This window comes from Gobio gobio, assembly GCF_949357685.1.
Source record: "Gobio gobio genome assembly, chromosome: 22".
NCBI classification, from domain to species: domain Eukaryota; kingdom Metazoa; phylum Chordata; class Actinopteri; order Cypriniformes; family Gobionidae; genus Gobio; species Gobio gobio.
The window spans coordinates 40,243,297-40,266,522 of NC_137118.1; the positions used below are offsets into that span (position 1 = coordinate 40,243,297).

At 37.4% G+C, this 23,226-nt stretch overlaps 2 protein-coding genes across 6 annotated transcripts in view; one reads left to right on the plus strand and one right to left on the minus strand.

Moving 5' to 3' along the window:
- Positions 1-835: 835 nt before the first annotated feature.
- tmem167a (transmembrane protein 167A) lies at positions 836-22,348 on the minus strand. Of its 2 annotated transcripts, none has more exons than XM_079804146.1 (5): positions 22,060-22,348; positions 20,574-20,704; positions 17,685-17,794; positions 3,392-3,426; positions 836-3,292 (listed from the first exon to the last, which is right to left on the minus strand). In XM_079804146.1, exons 2-5 carry the CDS (start codon positions 20,574-20,576, stop codon positions 3,222-3,224), a joined length of 219 nt encoding a protein of 72 aa, XP_079660272.1. In that variant the 5' UTR covers positions 20,577-20,704; positions 22,060-22,348; the 3' UTR covers positions 836-3,221. The 2 variants fall into 2 exon arrangements, with proteins under 2 accessions (XP_079660272.1, XP_079660273.1); XM_079804147.1 differs by having other exon boundaries at positions 20,574-20,669; positions 22,060-22,075.
- The window catches only part of xrcc4 (X-ray repair complementing defective repair in Chinese hamster cells 4), a 70,695-nt gene continuing 68,124 nt past the window's right edge, over positions 20,656-23,226 (plus strand). For 2 of the 4 annotated variants that reach the window (XM_079804143.1, XM_079804142.1), the window contains exon 1: positions 20,656-20,774. In XM_079804143.1, the coding sequence (XP_079660269.1) occupies positions 20,770-20,774 (5 nt within the window). In that variant the 5' untranslated portion in view covers positions 20,656-20,769. The remainder of the gene's footprint in view (positions 20,775-23,226) is intronic. The other 2 variants (XM_079804141.1, XM_079804144.1) reach the window with 2 other exon arrangements.

Below are 23,226 nucleotides of genomic sequence, written 5' to 3' on the forward strand. Positions count from 1 at the left end.
TGATGAGTGATTTACTATACAGCTTTTACTTTGATCGCAGTCACGCACGGCTGAAGTTTGCACAGATTTACGGCTCAAACATTGCCAGAGAAAACAATTTTTCCAATAACTTCTTCAGTACCTCCTGTGTGAACTGACAGATTTGTGATCACATGCAAATGACCCTAAAAACCATAATGTGTTATGATTTGTGGATATTCGGTCACATTTTTAATGACCTGACATTTTAAGTTTAGCATTTTATGAGAGAATGTACCATTTGCTGACTGGGATATAAACTAAACTCAACTTGCCAGTTTAAATAAAGAAGCTTGGAGGCAGAGATCACTTTTGGGATGCACTTTTGGCATTTAGTACAATAGACTATTTTTAACACGTCTATCCCTCTGTTTTTATGGGTTTCTTGTATTACTAGCAAAAATAAAGAAACAGTGATTGCAATTTAGCTCTGCTATAGAGGGTATGCAGTGATGTCACTTTCCCGCCGGAACATGCCCCCCCACGAGTGGCAGAAGAGCTGCTGCATGACTGGAGTTATAGGGGAAAACGCAATTATCAGTTTAAACTAAAGTTTGGACTCCATATAGTGTTACTTACAACTTACCAAAGATCCAGTGTACCATGAATATTGACATATGCAGCCAGGAGGAGGGGGGGGGGCAATCAAACCGTCTCCATTGACTTTGTATTGCGTGAAGCGGCAAAATGTCTAAAAGCTGATATGTGACAGGGTGTACAGCAAACAAGCTAATAAACAAAGTTTTTATAAGCTGTCGACCCAAAAAAAAATGGGTCAAGCATATTTCAAGCATAAGCAGATATCAAGCATATTTTTCAAGCTTTTAATTTTGACTTATGTTGTAAAATAAAAATATTTTATGCACATTAAATAATATGAATGGCTGATTTTACTTGATTTGTCATCATATCAGCTATCTGGATCCATACTATTATTCTACTATACAGACATGTCACAAAAATCGACATTTAAATCAAGATTTCTGTCGGTACATATCCATGTCCTGCACTTATGCAACCGTTGTATATCCTGCACTTGCTGCTATTGCACTTCTGGTTAGACCTAAACTGCATTTCGTTGCCATGTACTTGTACTTGTGTAATGACAATAAAGTTGAATCAAATCGAATCGAATCGAAGCGGCCTCCTTGTCATTTCTGACTTATAACAAAAAACAGAACAATGTCTAAAAGCTGATATGTGACAAGGTGTACAGCAAACAAGCTAAAAAACACAAACCAAAAACCCAGACGTTTTTATAAGATGTTGACCCAAAAAACAAGTGTTTAACGACCAAATATGGACGTAGTGTCTGTGACGTCACCCATAGGATTCTGAAGAGCCGTTTGAAGCATAAGGTATGGGTCGAGCTGGCCGTTGCCATCTTGTCAGCGCGTCACTCTCGGATAACAGAAAATGGGCAAAGAGGCGATGACTAACAGACAGCAGATAAATGGCTATCCACCTGTCAGTCAAAGTGGCCACGCCCTTAAGTATGCAGGACTTTAAGGCTTTATATAATGTAAATGAATGAGTTATAAAAAAACGCTCACAGTTGTCATGAAGGGCAAAATTAGCCGTATAAACCAAAACCACAATTTGTACCAGGCTGTAAACGTGTTTTTCTGCTGTAAAGTTGGGCATTTTAACATGGGGCTCAATGAGATTCTGCTCCTTTCTGGAGCCTGTCAGCCAGTCGATGAATTGCAGTTTAAGTTACTTCTGTATTGGCTTCAAGAGAAACTGCGGGAGGTTGCCGCTTGTTAAGGACACAAAAGTTGGACACAGGCAATTGAGACCGAGCACGACATGTTATATTACACTGAGAACTACACCCAGAGGGGAACAGAAACAGTGACAGGAAATATAATATATAAAGCTGACATTTGGATATTTGACTTAACAGTGACAAAATGTTTACTGCACACGTCGGCTTACTGAGTGTCAGGATCCCAAAATGTACCCATTCTTCCTGCTGATGCTTCACGTCTCATTACCCGTATCCACTTTTGTCTCCTTAAACCCTCGTTTATTTTGGGTCGACAGCTTATAAAAACTTTGTTTATTAGCTTGTTTGCTGTACACCCCGTCACATATCAGCTTTTAGACATTTTGCCACTCAGTGGGCGTAACCGCAGTCATGCAGGTCGACGGTGATGTTGTGTGGCCACGCCCCTTTTCAGCGTCGGGCTCGTCGTCGTTGTGTTCAGTCTTCCGGTTTGTATTTCCATATCGTGAACGGCTCGTTTTTAAGTCTCCCCGGTCTACTGACATTTGTCATGACTTCCGCTTCAAACAATACAATAAGTAAATCCACTTCACCATCGAATTATTCTTCCGTAGAAATATACAATATGAACGGATGTTCAAACACAAAACTCTAAAGATGGCTGTGCGATTGTTTCTCTGGCGCAAAAGTTCTAGTGTTTTAAAACAAAAATGGTTGAAAACTATATTTTGGCGATTTAATTAACAAATTAATGCATTAGTTTTTTAATCACCTATACATTTGCCTATTCAAAAAGCCTAATATCATTTAGGAATGCACAACAGGCAGATTTTAGCCGATATTAGCATTTTCTTATTGGAAGCAGATATCAAGCATATTTTTCAAACTTTTAATTTTGACCTATGCCAGATTATAAAAATATTTTATGCACATTAAATAATTTGAATGGCTGATTTTACTTGATTTATCATCATATCAGATATCTGGATCCATACTATTATTCTACTATATAGACAAAAATCGACATTTAAATCAAGATTTCTGTAATAAATTCATCTTTTAATGCAAACTTTGCCACATCTCCATGTAAAACAAAAAGTTAGCAGATTCAATTTAACAAGCATGATATCTAGCACATCTATGTGCATCGGATTTATCCTCAGTGTCCCATAATAAAACTGTCAGTGACAAGCAATTTGGCTTCAACAACAAACATGTTACAGAACAGCTTTGGGTGCATGAGTCAATGACAACTGGAGCATCACCATGGAGACCAATCACAATTTGTATTTACAAAAATAAGTCCAGGAGGCCGAGAGACACTCAGGGTGTAGCTGCTTCCACATGCATTAACAGAAGCCCAGTTCTGCCCGAGATAGTCTGAATGTCGCCCCAATCACACATGTTGTTCCCTGCTGTAGAATCTTGTAGCTGTTCTTGGAAATCATCTCTGCCTGCTCCAAATCCTCAAATGCTACTCCGAAAATAAAATTGTGAAGGCCATGATGATACAGCAAAACGCCACGTAAGGGCTTTTGCGCTCACCTGAAAGATAACGTAAAAGATCATTACCACCAGCATAATAAATCGTGCTAAAAAAGAACTAACCATACATGACATGGTAGCTTTTATGATGTTACATACCTATTCTTGCACATTTCCAGAATATTCCAAGAAATCTGAGGGCAAAAGGAAAGGGTTTAAGGTTAATCGATATAATGTAAAACAATTAAAACTGAAACCAACAACAGCAGCAGCTCTGGGAACTGTCCACTGACTTTACTCATTTAAATAAAAAAATACAAATGAAATGACCAATAATAGTATTACATATGCAACATTTGCATACACTGTAAAGCATGTTATGATCTCAGTTATGACCACATATTTTTAAAATTACTTTAACTTATCAAAATAAGTTGAGCAGTTATACAAGATTTTTTTAAAAGTCAGTTTAAAGTAATTTAAGTTGAAATAACTTAAACAGCCAAGTTGGTTGTACTTAATTTAAGGCAGCAACTTTTTACAGTGTAGTATCTCAAAAGTTATATATGCACTCCACAGAAAATGTAACATCTTTAATTTGGTTTTAATGTAACAACTGTCAGACCCTTTTGCCAAAAGGTTAAATGACAATTATGAAATTTCACTCTTATTTATGATAAAATTGACCACAAAAATGCAAAAAGGGTAAAATGATTTTAAGTAATATTAAAAAGATGATATTTAGAATGTTGTTAATCAAACAGTTCATTCAAACACGCATTGTGTCTCATTCACTAAGCATGCGTATGCACAAATTTGTGCGTACGAACGATTTTAAGAACAAATCACGATTCACCCAAAATTTCGTCATGAAATGTATTCTAAATTTACGAAAAAATATAGGAAAAACTGAAACCACTCGTACGAAAAAAAGCACTTACTCTGTACGACCTTATAATCATGTTAAGAAGTTATATCGCATTAATTGTATTATATAATCCATGTATAAAATTATATAATAAATGTAACTACACTGGGAAAAAAAGGTGTGTTGGATTTACATGATTTAATCATGTACATCGGTTCCACATGAATCAATTAAGTTAATCAAACTTTTTTTTTTTTTTTTCACAATTTCAACATCATAGAATCAAGTCATTGCTCCAATTTTCACGAAAATTGAAACAGATCATCTTCAGACCATGCCGACAAAAAGTTATGAAATTCAAGTTGATCCGTACAACCGTTCGCAAACAAAGCACAAACAAATTTTACGTAGCGGTTACAAAAATACACTTAAGGCTATATCTCTGCAACACTTTATCGTATCCAAACCAAACTTGGTACATGTCATCACAAGCATGACTTGAGGCAACATGCAGCGTTTCGGTGCAGCGCCACCTACTGGTCCGGAGATACAAAAAAGGGCTATTATAACTTCTGAACCGTTTATCCAAAATCATAAAAGTGGTCTAGTTAGATTCGGGACATAATGCAGAGTCGACTGATATCCAATTTTACCATATTGACCATTTTGGCTGTCGGCCATTTTGAATTATGTGCTAAAATGCTGTATTTCATGAACTCAAGAACGGATTGTTACGAAACTTGGTATGGTTCATCACCACGATGCTCCGAAGGAGCCCAGGAAGTTTCGAAACAGTGCCACCTAGTGGAGAATTTGTTTTTTCAAATGCTTATAACTTTGGGTGTGGTTGACTTATTTTCACGAAAGTAATCTCGTTACATCGACTTGCCAGGTTTCGGTTTATGGTTTGTGCAGCGTATTTTTTAGCGCTTAAAAAATGTTAGCTGATATCTTCGAAACCGCTACTCCGATTGAGACAAAACCAGTGTCAGAAGTTTGGAAACATAGGTTGATAGCTAAACACTAATACCCAAATGTCAAAATATTGATAGTAAGGGGTAGTTTGATAGTAAGTAAAATCCAATTAAATCCAGGTGTCAGTCATTTTTTACGTGTTTTTTCACATAAATGTCTAACTCCAAAACACAATTAGATATTTTCACCAAAATTGACACACACATGTATGGGCTCACTCCAAGGACACATAAAAAATGGTGGGATTGTGCCTCTTGGTGGTGCTATAACAGAACAAAACATAAAATTCCCATTGACTACAAAGCAGTATTATGATAAAAAATGCTAATGCTATACTTTACGAATGCATTGTTGTATCATTACAAAACTTGGTATGTGTCATCAGCACCATGCCTTTAAGGTACTTAAAAGGTTTCGAGACAGCGCCACCATGTGGCCCATACTTATAATGAAAGGCCTCTTGAGGCTATATCTCTGCAATGACGTTGACACCAAACTTTGCATGTCATTGTTCCCTTATTCCAGGGGTAGGCAAGTTCAGTCCTAGAGAGCCGCTGTCCTGCAGAGTTTAGCTCCAACCCTAATTAAACACACCTGAACCAGCTCATCAGTGTCTTCAGGATTACTAAAGCTACAGGCAGGTGAGGGTTTTTCAGGGTTGGAGTCAAACTCTGCAGGACAGCGGCTCTCTAGGACCGAACTTGCCTACCCCTGCCTTATTCTGACCACACCACATCAATTTCGTAACTGTGCCACCTATTGGTTGAAAGTGATAAACAATTAAATAATTATTATTGATTGTATTTATAATTTTACAGCTATTTTACCTAAAATGATCTTAATAGGTCTTTAATGGCTCATTGTTGCAGTTGGTCTGAAACTAGCTTTCATTTCACAGCCTAAGCAATTTCTCCGCTCCTCTCCACTATGGTAACCCAGTGTAATTTAAATGGTTCTAATAATTCCAACATAATTAAACATTAAACACTAATAAACAATAAAGTCACCCCCTTTTCTCATTATGCCCAAAAACACATAAAATAACACTTAATTTAAACAATTTTACCCTACTCGTCAAGTCCCAAGCAAAGCAAGTTGGGAACTACAGTTTAAGCAAAAATCATTTTCAAATACTTAATTGGTTCACCTTCACCCTAAATAATTTAATCGAGTAGAGTGGACATTTTAGAGAATTACAGTAATGGAAAGCAAAGAAATCATTCAATCAATCATTTAGAAGAGAAACAATTTTGTTGCATAGATCGCAAATAATATGATATATAAGTCAATTGGACAATATGTGTTTTCCTGTTTTTTCAGTGTATTAATAATAGTTTTCTGAATAACGCAGATATACGTGTATGTAGAAGGTTGTAATGAGAGGTCAGTATACTGGGTCTTTATAAAAAGGTGTTTATTGTGAGAACTGGTGAGAAAGGCACACTTGACATTGCTCGAGGATCCGGGCGAAAGCGTGTCTGTGAACATTGGCAAGTTTGATGAGAGTGACGAAAGGCTGTAGGGAAAGCGTGTGTGGAAAGCCCTTATATGGAGATGGTTGGGGTTTGTTTTATGCAAATGACTAAGCTCATGCACGCGGCCGCTCATTTAGAATACTCCACATTCACTAACATCAGAACGAGGTTAAGAACAAATTCATGCGTGTACGCACGTGTTGTGAATTAGGCAGAGATTTTTCGTGAGAAGTTCTCCTGTGCGTACAAATATGAAATAATCCACTCAATTATTAGTGAATGAGATCCATTGACTTCCTAATAGGAACACGTCAATGGATCTCATTCTCTAATAATGGTGTGGATTCTTTCGCATGCTTAGTGAATGAGACCCAATGCCTACCGTCGGTTTTTCTTTAAAATATCATCTTGTGTGTTCAACAGAAGAAAGAACATCATACAGGTTTGGAACAACATGAGGGTGAGTACATGATGAGAAATGTCATTTTTGGGTGAACTATCCCTTTAAAGGTGCACTGTGTGAATTTGTAGCGGCATCTAGCGGTGAGGTTGTGAATTACAACCACCCACCGCTCACCCCTCCCTTTCAAAGATATGGTGGCCAACACAGGGAGACAGCAGAGAGTAGCTATCGCTCTGTGGAGAAGTTTGTCCTTTTAGGGCTACTGTAGAAACATGGCGGCGCAAAATGGCAACTTCACTGTAAGGGCACACGCGAATTATGTACATAGAAATGGCTCATTCTAAATTAATAAAAACATAACGGTACATTATGTAAGGTCTTTATACACCATTTAAAACATAGTTATGTATATTATATAGCATTTCTGTCAATAGATCCTCATACATACTACACACTGCACCTTTAAGATCTAGGGCACTATCTTGCACCCAGCGCAATTGACTTTGTACACCGACGCATGTGTCATTCCTATTTTGCACCCGCGCAAAGCGCGCTTTTCCCTCCACAGAAGCACGTCGCTAAACTAGTGAATGAACTTGTGCTCCCTGGGCGGTTCAGCGCAAAAAAGGAGGCGTGTTCCGGCGCAAACAATCCCTGGTGCTATTTTGCTGTTCCATTAAACAATTGCGCCACTGACCAGAAAAAACCTAGTCTAAAGTCAGTGGCGCGTTGCGCGTTGTTCATTATGCTATTTTAAGGGCGCATGCTTGACCATAATGTATAGCGTGCACAACGCGCATACACTTTGCTCATGTAATCTACACAGATGCAACAGTTATTTTTGCAAATCATAAATTGTTACACTAAAAAAATATTAACACATGAGATGACGGAAATCATTGTGGTGTGCCACGAATATGTGAAAAAATAGGCATAAATCTAGCTTACAAATGATTCAGGCTAATTGTAATAATTAAGGATAAGACCTGTTTGCCCAATAGTGGCAAGACATATATGTATATAAGGACATCTGACAAATTGGTTTGTCCGTCAAGAACCAGGAAAACAAATCGACTGAAAAACTGTAAAGACTGAAAGACTGAAAAAAAAAAAAAAGACTGTGAAATCACCTTTACCATAATGTACAACATTACAACTTCACTTCTCTGTCTTTCACTGCTCTTACAAGCACATCAGTCTCCTCGGCTGTGAACCGCTCCTGGCGTGCGCCTGGTAAATACGCCATAATAATAGCAATCCATAATGGAACTTGCGCACCTGCTTTTAAAGGGAATGTTGGATGACGCTCGGATTGGTTTATTCACGTTACGCCCAAACCACACCTATGAATAATGAAGCTACTTCAGACCAACCCATTTTAGATTTGCCCCGGGCGCAAGAGCCATTTATCCCGCCGGGAAAATAGCAACAGCGCCGAGACCCGCCCACAAAGTTACTTGCGCTTCGCGCTTTGACACTTGCGTTTCAGATCGTTAGAATAGGGCCCCTACTGTAGTTTGTCCCACTAGCAGTTAGTTAGGAGCAACTCCCTCAAATTGGGCCAATTATTATGCAACTCATTTTAAAAAGTTATGAACAGTCTTAAAGAAAAAAAATTGATGTCTGACTTGTAAGACTAGTCCGGCCCCTGTGCTGGATTTCGTGGCTTAAAATAGACATTGACGAGTTAAAGAAAAAGCAGCGGGCCGCTGAATGTGTAGGAAGCGTGAAGCACAAGATTACAGGGGGCAGAACTAGATGACTGACGAGATTCACAGGGGCTGAAATGTCATAACAGACGCCTGACGGAATGGAGATCTACGGGCAGACGGGCATCTGGCATGAACAGAAACAACAAACAGGGGTCAGTGAGAACATCCACTGTCAACAGTCTGCGCAGAGCCCCGGGAAGAAAACCTGGCCTCTGTTTCCCCGAAATTAAACAAGGCCTTAAGGGGTTAGTTCACACAAAAATGAAAATTATCCTATGCATAATTTACTCACCCTTAAGCTGTTCTAGGTGTATACGACCTTCTTCTTTCAGCCAAACACAATCAGAGTTATATTAAATAATATACTGGCTCTTCCAAGCTTTATAATGGGAGTGAATGATACCTTCGATTTTGAAGCCCAAAAAAGTGCATCCATCCATCATACAAATAATCCATATGACTCCAGGGAGTTAATAAAAGCCTCCTGAAGTGAAGCCATGCATTGTAACAAAAATATCCATATTTATTACTTCATAAACTATAATCACTGGCTTCCTGTATCAGCCGTACATGAGTCAAGTTTTGGCGGAAGAGTGACCTCTGACCCGACGCATGACGTCGGATGTAGGAGTAGCGTAAGCTTAGGTGAGAGTAGACGTCTCTCGCGGTTCAAACAAATAGGGCTGGGCTTATATCGAAATTTAAATTTGGACTTCCAAATCGTGACCGGTGATTTGCTCTATCCTATGCGCTTCCGTGTTCGCCAATATGTCAGAGGTCACGCTTCCGCCGGAACTCGACTCATGTACGGCTGTTTATTAACCCCCTGGATTACTTTTATAATGGATAGATGTGCTTTTTTGAGCTTCAAAATCTATGGTACCATTCACTCACATTATAAAGCTTGGAAGAGCCAGGATATTATTTAAAGGGTTAGTTCACCCAAAAATGAAAATTCTGTCATTAATTACTTACCCTCATGTCGTTTGACACCCGTCAGACCTCCGTTCATCTTCGGAACACAAATGAAGATGTTTTAGTTGAAATCCGATGGCTCAGAAAGGCCTCCATTGGCACAATACCCTTTACACTCTCAAGACCCTTAAAAGGTACTAAAGACGTCGTTACAAAGTCCATCTCACTACAGTGGTTCTACAATAACTTTATAAAGCGACGACAATAGTTTTTGTGTGCAAAAAAACCCTAAATAACGACTTATATAGTGATGACCGATTTCAAAACAATGCATTATGAAGCTTCGAAGCATTATGATTCAGTGGTTTGGATCGCCAAAGTCGCGTGATTTCAGCAGTTTGGCACGCGATCCGAATCATGATTTGATTCGCCGATTCATAACGCTTCGAAGCTTCATCACTATACAAGTCGTTATTTAGGATTTTTTTGCGCACCAAAACCATTCTCGTCACTTCATAAAGTTATTGTAGAAGCACTGTAGTGAGATGAACTTTGTAACAACGTCTTTAGTACCTTTTATGGTTCTTGAGAGTGTAAAGTGCATTGTGCCAATGGAGGCCTTTCTGAGCCATCGGATTTCAACTAAAATATATTCATTTGTGTTCTGAAGATGAACGGAGGTCTTACAGGTGTCCAACGACATGAGGGTAAGTAATTAATGACAGAATTTTTATTTTTGGGTGAACTAACCCTTTAATATAACTCTGATTGTGTTTGGCTGAAGAAAGTCATATACACCTAGGATGGCTTGAGGGTTAGTAAATTATGGGATAATTAATTATTCATTAATTCATTTTTGGAATTAACCCTTTAACACACTTCTCCAGTAAGCGACCTTTAGGTTTCATAACCTTGTCGTTTGCAATAATCATACAAACATGACTTAAAGGGGTACTTTAGCGATTAGCATTAAGCTTTGTATCAGTAGTAGTATATTGCATTGACTGTGCTTTCCTCCTAGCCTAGAAATCTAGACGCACCCTAGCGGCAGCAAATCTAATTTTGCAGCCAGGGTTGTCTAGCAACTCTCCGTTGGCTTGAGAGCTGGAAAAAACAAACTCTGGTCAGGCCAATCACATCGTGTATAGAGTCGGTGGGCGGGCTTAACATAATGACGGCAGAGTTGATGCGGTTCCGCATACTACTTGTAATCAAAGAAGCTGGCGAACAGCGGTCTTTCGAATCGGCTTTGGCCGCGACTCTGGAAGACTTGGAGTGCAGCTTTTCTTTGAGAAAAGAACAAAGAACGGCACTGAAGTCATTCATAGGAAAGGAAGGTGTGTTCGGAGTTTTGCCGACCGGACACGGTGAAAGTTTAATCTATCAACTAGCTCCGCTTCACCTTCTTCGTTGCTCTGGTTGGTTGTAGCGCTATCCTATTGCGTGCAGAGGGAATTTGAAAGGCAACCGTTTATCCCGCCCCTCGGATTGAGCCCTGCCAATGGTGTGTTCCCAGACCCAATATCTTGATGTGGGTCTGGCTTGTCAGGCTGCTTCCCTCCCTCATATCCCCCTGAGATGAGAGATTTCTGTATTTTTTGTCTGGAAAAAAAACCTCTGATGATGCAAATATCGTCATTTAGTGTCATTGGAGGCTTTTTTGGCTAGAGGCTAGAGACTACAGCCAGTAGTAGGAGCTAGTTCCGCATGTTTTCAACCCACCCATAGGGGTGGGATCTCACTCACAGAATGTAAAATATGCATGGCCGCTCGGTCATTCATAACGGAGTGGTGCGGTGCAAAGTAAGTGCTTTGCTCCGGTCAGGAAAAAGGAACGCAACAGAAAAGTGCGGCGCGGCCGGACTCTGACCTGAAGCACGCGCAGCCGGCTTTCACTCAGACAGATTGCGACGCTAGTTTTGCGGATTATTGGGTTTGAATGGTAAAAAAATATGTAAAAATGCACGTCCTGGCGAGTATTCGGGTAAACGCAGTCGGATATGTCTTTAGTGAACGTATACAGAGTTGAGTTAGAAATCGGGTGTTACAATGAATTTGGTCCGTGCAGCTCTTAAAGGGCCGGACCTCATATTCTGTGTGAAGCAGGGTAGGGCAAGAACCGGGCAGGAACATGCCGGCCAACTGAGTTTTTAGGTTTTTTTTAACCCAAAAACAATGATAAAACAATGAATAGTAAGTTCTGTCATATTATTCAATTATTTTACTGTTTTTTGCCATGGTATGGATTCAGTATCGGTATTGAGGTATTTTAGTCTGGTATCGTATCGAAGTCATAATTTTAGTATCGTGACAACACTATTCTATATAAAAAGTATTTGCTGATATTCTCTTTTTTTAATATGTTGGTTTACAAATTTTTACCTTTTTACATTTTTACTCTTTTATAGTACACTACTGAAGGCCAACGTTGCAAGTTAAATTAAATGTTTTTATTGGAAATTATTGTGAAATTAGTCGACAGATTAATCGATTAATCAATAAAATAGTCGATAGATTAATCGATATATAAAAATAGTCGTTAGTGGCAGCCCTAGAATTAGCGCCAATTCAGGGGTGGGTTGCTTGAATTGTGGGATTATTCTTAATGAAAACACAACAACAAAACGGTACAATGACAAACTCATCCAATAGGCGCATTTCGCTTTGAAACCAAATCTTCCGCGATCATCTGGTCTGTCAGCTCCTCACTCTCTGATGGATGAAATCTGACTCTGCTGCGTTTGTGCTGCGACTCTCGTTCGGCTCGTGCTGTATTGAGCAGACACATTCAGTTTTTCATTGCAGTGTCTGTTCTCTAACTGAACTAAATGATTTTATTACTATAAAAATGACCACGGCGGTGCCGTGGTGGGCAAGAGATGTAACCGTAGGTGTGGCTTGGGAGTGGCCTCGTAGGGCAGCGAAGCAAGTGCATTCTGGGAGTTGTTGTCGTTCATCTACATGAGCCAAAAATACATTTTCTGTTTTTTCTCAGTCTAGAAGGCACCAACTTCTAAAACAATTTCACATTTCTACTACATAAATGACCCAATTTAAATACACATTCATCTTTCCAGCGCTGAAGTATCCATATAATGTTCGATGTTCTTTCACCCGATCATTTACTTTGTGGGCTGCCAGTTTCTGCCCATGAGTACTTTGCAGTATAAATGCCAAAATGGACATCTTAGGAAGCATGTCACCGTGAAAACAAACAGTTACTGGTAACAAACAAGGCTCAGTTGTGTGCAGTTTGAGGGGGTGTGAAAACCATTACTTTAAAATGTAGCAGCTCCAGCTAATTTGTCTTGGATAACGCATATGTTTGTTAAGATCGGATCGCTGGATGTGAATTATCACCTTCATTTCCTGGTCCTGTCATCTGAAGTCCAAACATGTGGTGAACATCTTGCTGCTCGAGTTCAACATTAGAAGATCACTTCATTTCACAGACCCATCTCCCCAAAACAAACAATGACACTGAACTTAAATTAAATAAATTATGCATGTAAATAAAGGATGTTTTATCGTAAAAATAGAGTAGATTTCTGTTCACTTTTTGGCTCGAAGAAAGAAAAAAAAATCCTGATTTTTTTTCTGGAAATGTTATGCTTTTTTTAAAGGTTCCTAATTTTGTTTTGAAGGTATCCTACAATTAGGTAAACACACACTTAAATCAAATGGCCCACCTAGTCTGATGTCTACTTTGCTCTGATTGGTCAGATGGCCCAGTCTGTTTTGATTGATCTACTCTGCTCTGATTGGTCAGATGGCCCAGTCTGCTGTAATTAGTCTACTCTGCTCTGATTGGTCAGATGGCCTAGTCTGCTGTAATTAGTCTACTCTGCTCTGATTGGTCAGATGCTCTAGTCTGCTGTGATAGGCTTACTCTGTTCTGATCAGATGACCCAGACTGCTGTGATTGATCTGCTCTGCTCTGATGGTCCAGTCTGCTGTGATTGGTCTACTCTGCTCTGGTACCACTTCCAGCGCAAAAACTAAAAGTGTTCCTTAGCACTTGATACACTAACAGTAACAGTGGCGTCTAATGTCCCTTGCTTTTGCTGTAGGCCTGTCACGATAACTATTTTTTGTTGGGCAGAGGTTGTCAATTAATAATAATGTTGAATAAATAATAAATAAACCTTTGCCAATAAAAAGTAAAAAAAAACAAACAACAAGTATAAATACAAATAAAACAAACACACTTGCAATTGCACAAAAGGCACTTATATAGAGATTCTTCCCTGACCTTTTCTCAGTTAAGTGAAGGGGTGGATTCTTGAATGTATATATGATTCTTTTGAGTGGTATGTAATCAAGATATTAATCAATATTTTTTTCCATCTAAATATAAAACGATTTGAATGACTTCTTCAAGCTTGAAGATGTTAGTTTTAGAAGTCAGTCTTCCACAGGAACGTGCTCTCTCTATGTTTGTGAGTGAAGCACACAACACACTTTAAAACATATATTTACTCTTCTAGCTGACCATGACAGCCTAGGTCACTCGGGTCACTTCAGCCTGTCTCCTACGTGACCAATTCTTAGTTAAAGAATTTACTTTACTTTCCATCTTCAATCACAAGAGAATAATGATGAATACTGTCTGAACCTCTTACAGAGAGAAAGTACATCTTATCAGTATGTTTTGGAAAAGTTTCCTGATCAGAGCTAGAGTTTGACCAACTCCAACCATGAAGAAGCTGTGTATTTGTGTGTATGTGTCAGTATTGTTTGTTACAAGACCGTGTGTTCGTGGGGTGAGCAACTGGCACCCAGGGGAGATGAAAAGACCATCTGACAGACAAACTGGAGTCTAGGAACTCAGGTTTGTGACCTCAATGGGTCACTTTGTGCCAAAGCTGGGACCCTTGGGAGTCATCCAGATAATCAATGGAGATATGCTTCTGACAGCCCATATGTGGGAAGTTTATCTATGCCTAAACCAATCAGACTTTTGACTTGTGTTAAAGTATAATTGCTGCTGTATTGAGTGTGTACGCAGAACAGCCTATAAACTCCTTTCTGAGTGTTGAAATTCTGCTGCTAAATCTATCTTTCTAGAGGCGTGTTTTTTAAAAGTAGAAAAACTTTTTTTTGACTCGGAGTGCCACAATTTATAATGCTGCGTCATCCACAAGATGCTGCGAAAGACACAAGTGCAACGATCAAACACGTTTGCATGGAAAAAACGTGTTCTCTTTGAAAATTAACTAGACACTTGCGATAGCCGCGTCCCATGTGAAACGGCTTTAAAGGGATAGTTCACCCAAAAATGAAAATTCTGTCAATTACTCACCCTCATGTCGTTCCTAACCCGTAACACTTTTGTTGAGCTTCTGTTTATGTCCGTTGATCAATGTTTATATGTGAATAAAAGCCTAAATTCAAACTGTTCATCATATAGAGCGATCGGGTCTCTTCAGAAAATTTGGACTAAACAGCTCAATTAATATTTGAAGTGTCAAAGTGTTAGTCGCATGTCAACAGAGGGACAAAAAGCTCTCCGATTTCATCAACATGTTCCGAAGATTCCGAAGGAAGGTCTTGCGGGTTTTGAAATGACATGAGGGTGAGTAATTATGCTGCCTTCACATGCTATCGGAATTATCGTAAATACGAGTTTCCTAGGGAAAAATTGCACATGAACACCCTCTGATGTCGCGTTTACCACTGGGAAGTTCGGAAATAGTTTTGATACCCAAATTCCCGAGATGGGCGTGCCATAAACTTTAAACATAGTAACTACTGCTGTGACAGGTATGATTTATTCGTTTTTTCCCCCCGAAAACAGCTAGATTGTCTTGTCTTGTCAAGTGTTACATATACAAATAATCATTTGATGCGTATTGTATTTTTATAAACAGCGAAAACAGCCTGCATTTGACCGAAATTATACAGAATCAGCAGAAAGTGGACTATCTGGATAGCATCGTAACTGTTTATGGTTGTCAGTGCATGTGACACTACATATAATTTTGGTTTTAATAAGATTTTCTCCAATAAATAGGCAAGAATAAACCTGGGGCCTATACCATGAAGCCGGTTTAGGTCGCTAGCCAGATATGTTTAGCTTAGTTTGTGCCAATCCTGGGTTTTAGGTACCATTAAAGTGGTTTGGATTTTAGCTGTGTTCATCTCCATAGTAACTTGTGCTCCACGGCTAATCTGCTCCGGGGCAGGTTATGTTCTGGATAAGAGATCTCAAACTGAAACTGGACCAATCAGCTGTGAGCAAAGTGACACACCTCTGATAAATTCACTCCCCCTTTTTCTACTCCAAATTAAAGGTCACTACATAGCAAATGGCTTTCAAAGACTAAAGCATCTGGCTTTTAACAATGCTTATTTATAATAATAATAATAATTTTGAATGATTTAGATATAATTTATGTAATTATTATACCCTTAATCAATTACACATCAATCATTAATAGGCACTGTTAAAATCTATATAAATAGCCTATAAAAATGTCATACAAATAAGCTTTAAAATCAACAAATAAAGCTATAAAAATACTACATGTGAGCTTAAAATGTTACATTTTCTCCATATATCAACTACACTAACTTAATAACTTTTACTTGATTTTTCTTTAAGTTGTCCTCTTCCATAGACAGCTCATTTCTTCTTGATGTGTAAATTTGTTTAAATTCTTAATATATTTTTAAATCATGTAATATTCTGCAGAAGAGAGAAATTAATCTCACTGCTTCTCTCGCGAGAAGTGAATCTCAGTTTCACTGATCCACAGCATGTGATTGGCTGTTCACTACTGATGTCACACCAAAACTCAGGATTAAAGCCTGAGTTGACAGAGAAAGCTGTTGATCAGCATCATGGGACCAACAAAACCTGAATAGATTGGTTTGGTTTTGTCAACTCAAAACTAATCCTGTAATCCTGAGTTTGTTAAACTACCATCATGGTACAGGCCCCTGGTGTCCTCCACGATTCCTGTTCATTCCGACAACAAAGCACTTGAATGCAACAAGCTTGTGATCACGACTTCTGAAATGGGAAGTAGGAAATTTCCGATAGCACGTGAAGGCAGCATTAATGACCGAGTTTGCATTTTGGGTGAACTATCCCTTTAACACTGAGGCCACATCCACACGAAGCCAGTGCTTTCCCTATCCGATAATACAGTAATTAAATGACGCAATATTGATGTGCGCATGCCCAGTGGCCGTAGCTGTATCCCTTCTAGTCTTCCCCACGCAGGAAGTGGTGTGATGACATCACTGTTTCACAAAATATATGGATTGGCTGGCTGTACACACGAAAACGCAAGGGTGTCGGTTTCAGATTTAGTCACTCTAGGACCCGGTTTAAAAAAATAGGCTCCTAAAACGCCGGATCCGTCTTGACGAAACGCTAATACAATTCAAAATTTTTCAGTATACAGATAAACGCGCCTCTATGTGGACGGGGCCTAAAAGACTCATTTCAGCAGCTCAGAATCTTGTCTTTCTTTTAGGAGTCAATAACTCCAAATGTCGTGCACTTTGACCTTTGAAACTTTGCAGACTTTTTACATTCACAAACAGCTAATATTACACACCACATGAAGGGTAATATCCGAATAAGCACAATAGGGGCACTTTAGTTGTGAGGAAGTGTTTAAAAATGATAAAACAAAACCAGACCTGTTTGGACAGGATCTTTAAAGGGATAGTTCACCCAAAAAGTTCTGTCATCATATACTTACCCTCAAGTTGTTCCAAACCTGTATGAGTTTCTTTGTTCTGCTGAACACAAAAGAAGTTTGTAACAAAGCAGATAGAGCAACCATTGACTACCATAGTATTTTTTTCCCTACTATGGTAGTCAATAGTTGCTCTACCTGCTTGGTTACAAACATTCTTCTAAATTTCTTCTTTTGTGTTCAGCAGAACAAAGAAACTCATACAGGTTTGGAACAACTTGAGGGTGAGTAAATGATGACAGAACTTTCATTTTTGGGTGAACTATCCCTTTAACTTTTAAAACACCTGTCTTTAGGTGCTTAAAGCAGAAGGACTTTCTTAAATCCATGGCATGTTTGTTTTCAAAAGGTCAGAATGTGTGCTATATAAATGCAGATGGCAGTATACATACCCCGTTTTGTTCTTATCCAGCAGGCTGGGAGTGAGAGCTCGAATATACGCGCAGGTGCAGATGAGCAGCAAGATAACCGTCAACAGACTCTGGAAATTAAATATGGCAGACTGCAAGAGAAACAGAGAGGAAATTTATATTATTTATCTCTTATTAATTAACAACTAAACTTGTGAAGCACGGTAAAAAAAAAGAACAAGCTTTATTTGTTTATATAAATGGTTCAACGTATTAATATTCTTTGATAAACTGACTGTAAAAACAGTAATGTGTATTGTGGGCAAAATCATGAAATTACACCAAAACATAATTTTTATAGTATGCATTCACTCTGAGGCAAGTGTTGAGTACATAGATCATTTTAAGTAGTTTTTGATAAATAAATACAAAACATTGCAATGAAATCTACAGTCATAGTAGACAGAAAATGATATGTATTCTAGCAGAGCATTTACAATGTCTGTTATGACATCTTGCACATGATTTACCATATTTTGATTTACTGCATTTTATAGATACACATAATTGTAGAAAATGTAAAAATTATTTGATTGTACAACTGATTTAATTGTGGAATTTGACATATAAATCCCCTGAAAATCAATTCTAACTATAAAATAAATAAAGTTCATTTGTGACATAACTTTCATCTTAATTCATTCTGTGCCAGAAATCCCTTTTGTTTATTTTATGAAGTCCCAAAAGCAGAATGTATTTGTTATTTGATGAAAATACAGTAAAAACAGTAAAACTGTAAAATATAATTACAATTAACTTGAATATATTTTAAAATAATGTCAGCTTCAGTGTGATATCAATAAGAAAAAGTATAATTTCATAGATATTTTAATAATAGCTGTTCATAATTAAATATGTATGAATTTATGACATGACCTAGATTATTTATTAAGCAAAATTGTCCTTTTAAATTTTATTTAATATTATTTATGAATTAAAAAAAGGTTTGCCATTCCAATAAAGCTCAGTGTACTCCCTTTAAGATCAAACACATTGAATGTCTATGTAAATACTTCATAAAAATATTAACTCATGGTTGTCACTTCAAGTTAATCTTTATAAAATTATTCTTAAAAAGAACATTTTTATAAATTAGATTTAGAAATCAATGCAAAAACAGCCTTATGTGAAGCTTATGAGTGTTGATTGTTATACCTAAAAATAAATAGCAACTGAATTTAGGCTAATAGTTTTGGTTCTGTTGTTAACCTTTAATATTAATGTGCAAGTAACTGCTGTACCGAACCGAGACTTCAAAACCGAGGTACATACCGAACCGTCAGTTTTGTGTACCGTTACACCCCTAATATCTTAATTTAAATGCTTTTGTCATTTAAAATAAAACATTGTGTGAGAGATCAATCAGGGCTCTCAAGTCTCACGCATTGGGCGTGAGACACACGCATTTCAACCCGTTCACACGCTCACACGCCACACCTTGTATTTCTCACGCAGAGAAATTTCCAGGATAATGCCCACCAAATTGCGCTGCTATTAGAGGAATCAAGTGACTTCCACATATAGAGCTCAGAAGGCCCTGCCACGCACCAGCCAATCAAATAAAAAATACAGCTTCCGAACAGCCAATCAGAAAATAGCATTGCTGTATCCGGGTAAGATTTAGATATTCCCGCAACAACAAAGTTTACATTCTGCCACCTACTGGTGGTTTAGTTTAGTGTTTTCTTTCCAACATTTCTTAATTGTATATTCAAAAATATTCTTAATTTTATGTTCAAAAATATTTAAAACAATCTCATAGAATTTTTCAGTGTAAATGATTTAATTTGATTGACAACAGCCCTACAGTGTCTTATTAATATATCAAATTTAAGAATATAAAATGAAAACTGAAGCATAGCCTATATTTAATAAGATTATGGGAAAATGCCCTTCATAAAAGGTAAAAATATCAAAAAGATATGCAGATTTAAATATCTCAAATCTGATTGAACACTGGTGAGACTATTGCTTCAGAATAAATTATATTTACAACACAGTAAATTCTGCAAAAAAATATTCCAAATTATTATGGATTATTAATTTACCTCTTCCCTGACATCTTTCTTTGAAATAGAGAAATGCAAGAATTAATACTATGCACACACACACACGCACGCACGCACGCACGCACGCACGCACAGAAATGTTAAATTAAATAAAATACAAATATTATTATTTATTTATACAAATTAGTGTCATTTTTCAGATCAGAACCCCCACCCAAACCCCTGCTGCCGTCGCCAAAATCTCACTCTGAACTCAGTTCAAAACTTGAGAGCCCTGGATCAATCTTTCATTTTAACATAACTTCTTGTACTCAAACCAATACCCTGAGCACTAAAATGTCTCAATGTAGATTTTGGTGAGCTTACGTTTACCCTACATACACACACACACACACACACACACACACACACACACACACACACACATATATATATATATATATAGACTGCATAAATACCATTTAATTGTCAGAAATGAGTGTTCTCATGGTGAAATAAGTTGACTTGAGTTCAAGGCCCATGTTCTCACTGCCACATCACAGTCGCAGCTCAGACTGAATACTGTCAATGCTGAACTCAACACAACTCGAGCGTGACAGTTCAGTGTGTGTGTAGAACAGAGCGATACTAACACAGGTCACAGATTCACTGCTTTTATCAACACGACCAGCTGCTTCTGTTGTTAAGATTCCTGCAGCACATTTAACTTCTGCTGCCATTGGTTTCATTTTCACTGCACCGTGGTTAGATATATCGCTACATCAGACACCATGCGACGACATACCAGTCAATACAATCAATCCGTCAGCTCGTTTCTACTTCACTTCTATAAACTATTTCAAAATAACAGTTTTAGACTCACCATCTTGATATCACCGGCCAGCCACCTCACACTTCCGGTTTAGGCTGGAAACGACGTCACTGGTACGGCAGCCTGGAAGCGCGAAGTGTCGAAAAACTGGATGTCCAGAGAGGAAATGAAAGCAACTTCTGCTGCAGGAGTGTGTGTTAGTTTGAATTAAAACTCATTTAACATACAACATCAATTCCCTCTCGGAATGAGGTGAGACTTTGCATATTTAGAGCGCAATGTGAGCGTGATATGACTGAGTTTGGAGGGAAATTGCGCCTGTTTGTAGGGATGCACCGAAATGAAAATTCTTGGCCGAAACCGAAAACCGAAAAAGAGGAAACCAAGGCCGAAAGCCGAAAACCGAAACACCGAAAGAAATTATGCCAATTATTAGTACCATTGCATTTATGGCTATGACTGTGTACTAACTTTACTAAAATCAAGGCATTGCAATTGCATACATTAATATTAAAGTTTCAAAGAATAAATCAATTACAAGTTATGCCAATATTTATTTAGCACATTGCAACAATGCACAGTATAAAATAAAATTCAAAATAAAATGTTTAACTTGACCCCACTCATTTGTACATTAAATAATAATGTACAGGCCTACAGAAAGGTTTTTAAATTAAATGTTCTCTCATAAAAACAAAGTGCATTTAGGTCTAGTGCATTTAAAATTGTTCTCTGTAGGACTACTACAAGAAAGTGCATTCAGAACAAGTGCAACTGCTTAAAGATACATTTATTTTCTCTGTAGGCCTTTAACATAATAGTGTATCAAAGCAAAGACTGCCATAGCCCATATGTTAACTGTAGAATAGGGGTGTAGCGGTACACAAAACTGACGGTTCGGTACAGCAGTTTTACAAAATGGCTTTTTATTTATTTTTATTGGTTAACTGAAAAAAAAAGTCTGTCCTTAAATGAATTAAATTATAACTAAAAGTTTATTGAATATATTGCTCTAAACTATATAGGGAGCCCTTACTTGCACATTAATATTAAAGGTTAAAAACAGAGCCCAAACTATTAGCCTAAATTCAGTTGCTATGTATTTTTAGGTCTAATAATCAACACTCAAATAACATCGTACACAAACATGTACACTTCACATAAGGCAGTTTTTGCAATAACTTCTAAATCTAATTATAAAATAGTTTTTTATCCAATTCGTTGTTGAAATATAATCATTTATACACAGTGTCTGTCATTTTATTTAAACATACATGAAATAATCAAGATATCATTAACAGGTTAAGTAGAATATAATGAATATAACGGCTAATATAGGTCATATATTTAGTGAAAGAGTTGATTTTTCTAGTGAACTAACAGCTGTGGACACTGAGGTGCCTGAGGTAAATGTGATGCTACATGACTGTTTAGTTTACAGCAGTTATATTGAGGTCTTTCCGCCGTTGAAACACTGATTGAGCGATTACACCACATATGATACGTGACAGTAAGTTGTAATGTATCCTCAACACACCTTAGATGTTCATTCATGTTTATTCTTTAGGAAGAGATGATCGATCGCGCTCACAGATGATCGCGTTCACGCGCGCGCGCTGCCGCCAGATTGAAGTGTGTTCCGCGCTTAAAACATGCCCACTGTTAAAGATTGCGTTCGGTTTCACAGTGAAGTCTGGTCCTCTTCTCATCGAGAACATGAACAACTCTGAGCTCTCGCTGTCAGTGCTTGTGCATGAAGCAGACGTGGGTGTTTCTCTGATATACTGAAACACGTCCACACCGCTGACATGTTGCTTCAGACAAGCACGTGCAGGTTGCGGTTTCTGTTTGCGTCATCACAACATTTCGGCCATGTTGTTTCGGTGATAAAAGTATTTCGGCCGAAAACCGAAAATGCACTTTTGGGGCATTTTCGGCCGAAAATTTTCGGTGGCCGAATATTCGGTGCATCCCTACCTGTTTGTGTTTATGTTAAATATGATGGTGTTTGTTGAAATGTTGATAGTTTCCTTTCATAAACAAAACACAAGATAATCTTCCTGCATTAGTCATAAAATGACGCACCTAAATGATGTAAACCAGAAAGAAACATGAGAAACGTAAATTGTCTAATTTAGCAGAAATATAACAGAAGCATTGAAGAGGGTTGTGTTAAAAAACATTTTATTGACCTTGAACTCTTGTTTTTGTTTTTTGATTCCCGTAGTTAGTATTATTGTTGTAAAATAACAATATTAATAATAATAATAATAGACGGAAATATAATACAAATAAATGTAATACAAATTACAAATGTATTTTATTGCTACTATTATATATATATATATATATATATATATATATATATATATATATATATATATATATATATATATATATATATATATATATATATATATATATATATATATATATATATTAGTGCTGGGAGAAAATTAATCGTGATTAATCGCTTCCAAAATAAAAGTTTGTGTTTGAATATATGTGTGGGTACTGGGTATAATTATTATGTATATAATATAAATACACACACATGCATGTATATATTTAAGAAATATTTGCATGTATAAACTGTATATATAATTTCTCTTGTATAAAAATGATTTTGTTCTTATTATAATGATAAATGTTATTTTTATAAAAAAATTATTCTTAAATATATACATGCATGTGTGTGTTTATA

What these genes read in the sequence shown, in the direction of transcription:
- tmem167a (XM_079804146.1), bottom strand. An exon ending in CTGGATAAGAACAAAACGGG is followed by an intron (nt 3,427 to 17,684) that starts GTATGTATACTG and finishes TTTTGCCCTCAG; the next exon opens with ATTTCTTGGAATATTCTGGA. An exon ending in CTGGAAATGTGCAAGAATAG is followed by an intron (nt 3,293 to 3,391) that starts GTATGTAACATC and finishes GTTATCTTTCAG; the next exon opens with GTGAGCGCAAAAGCCCTTAC.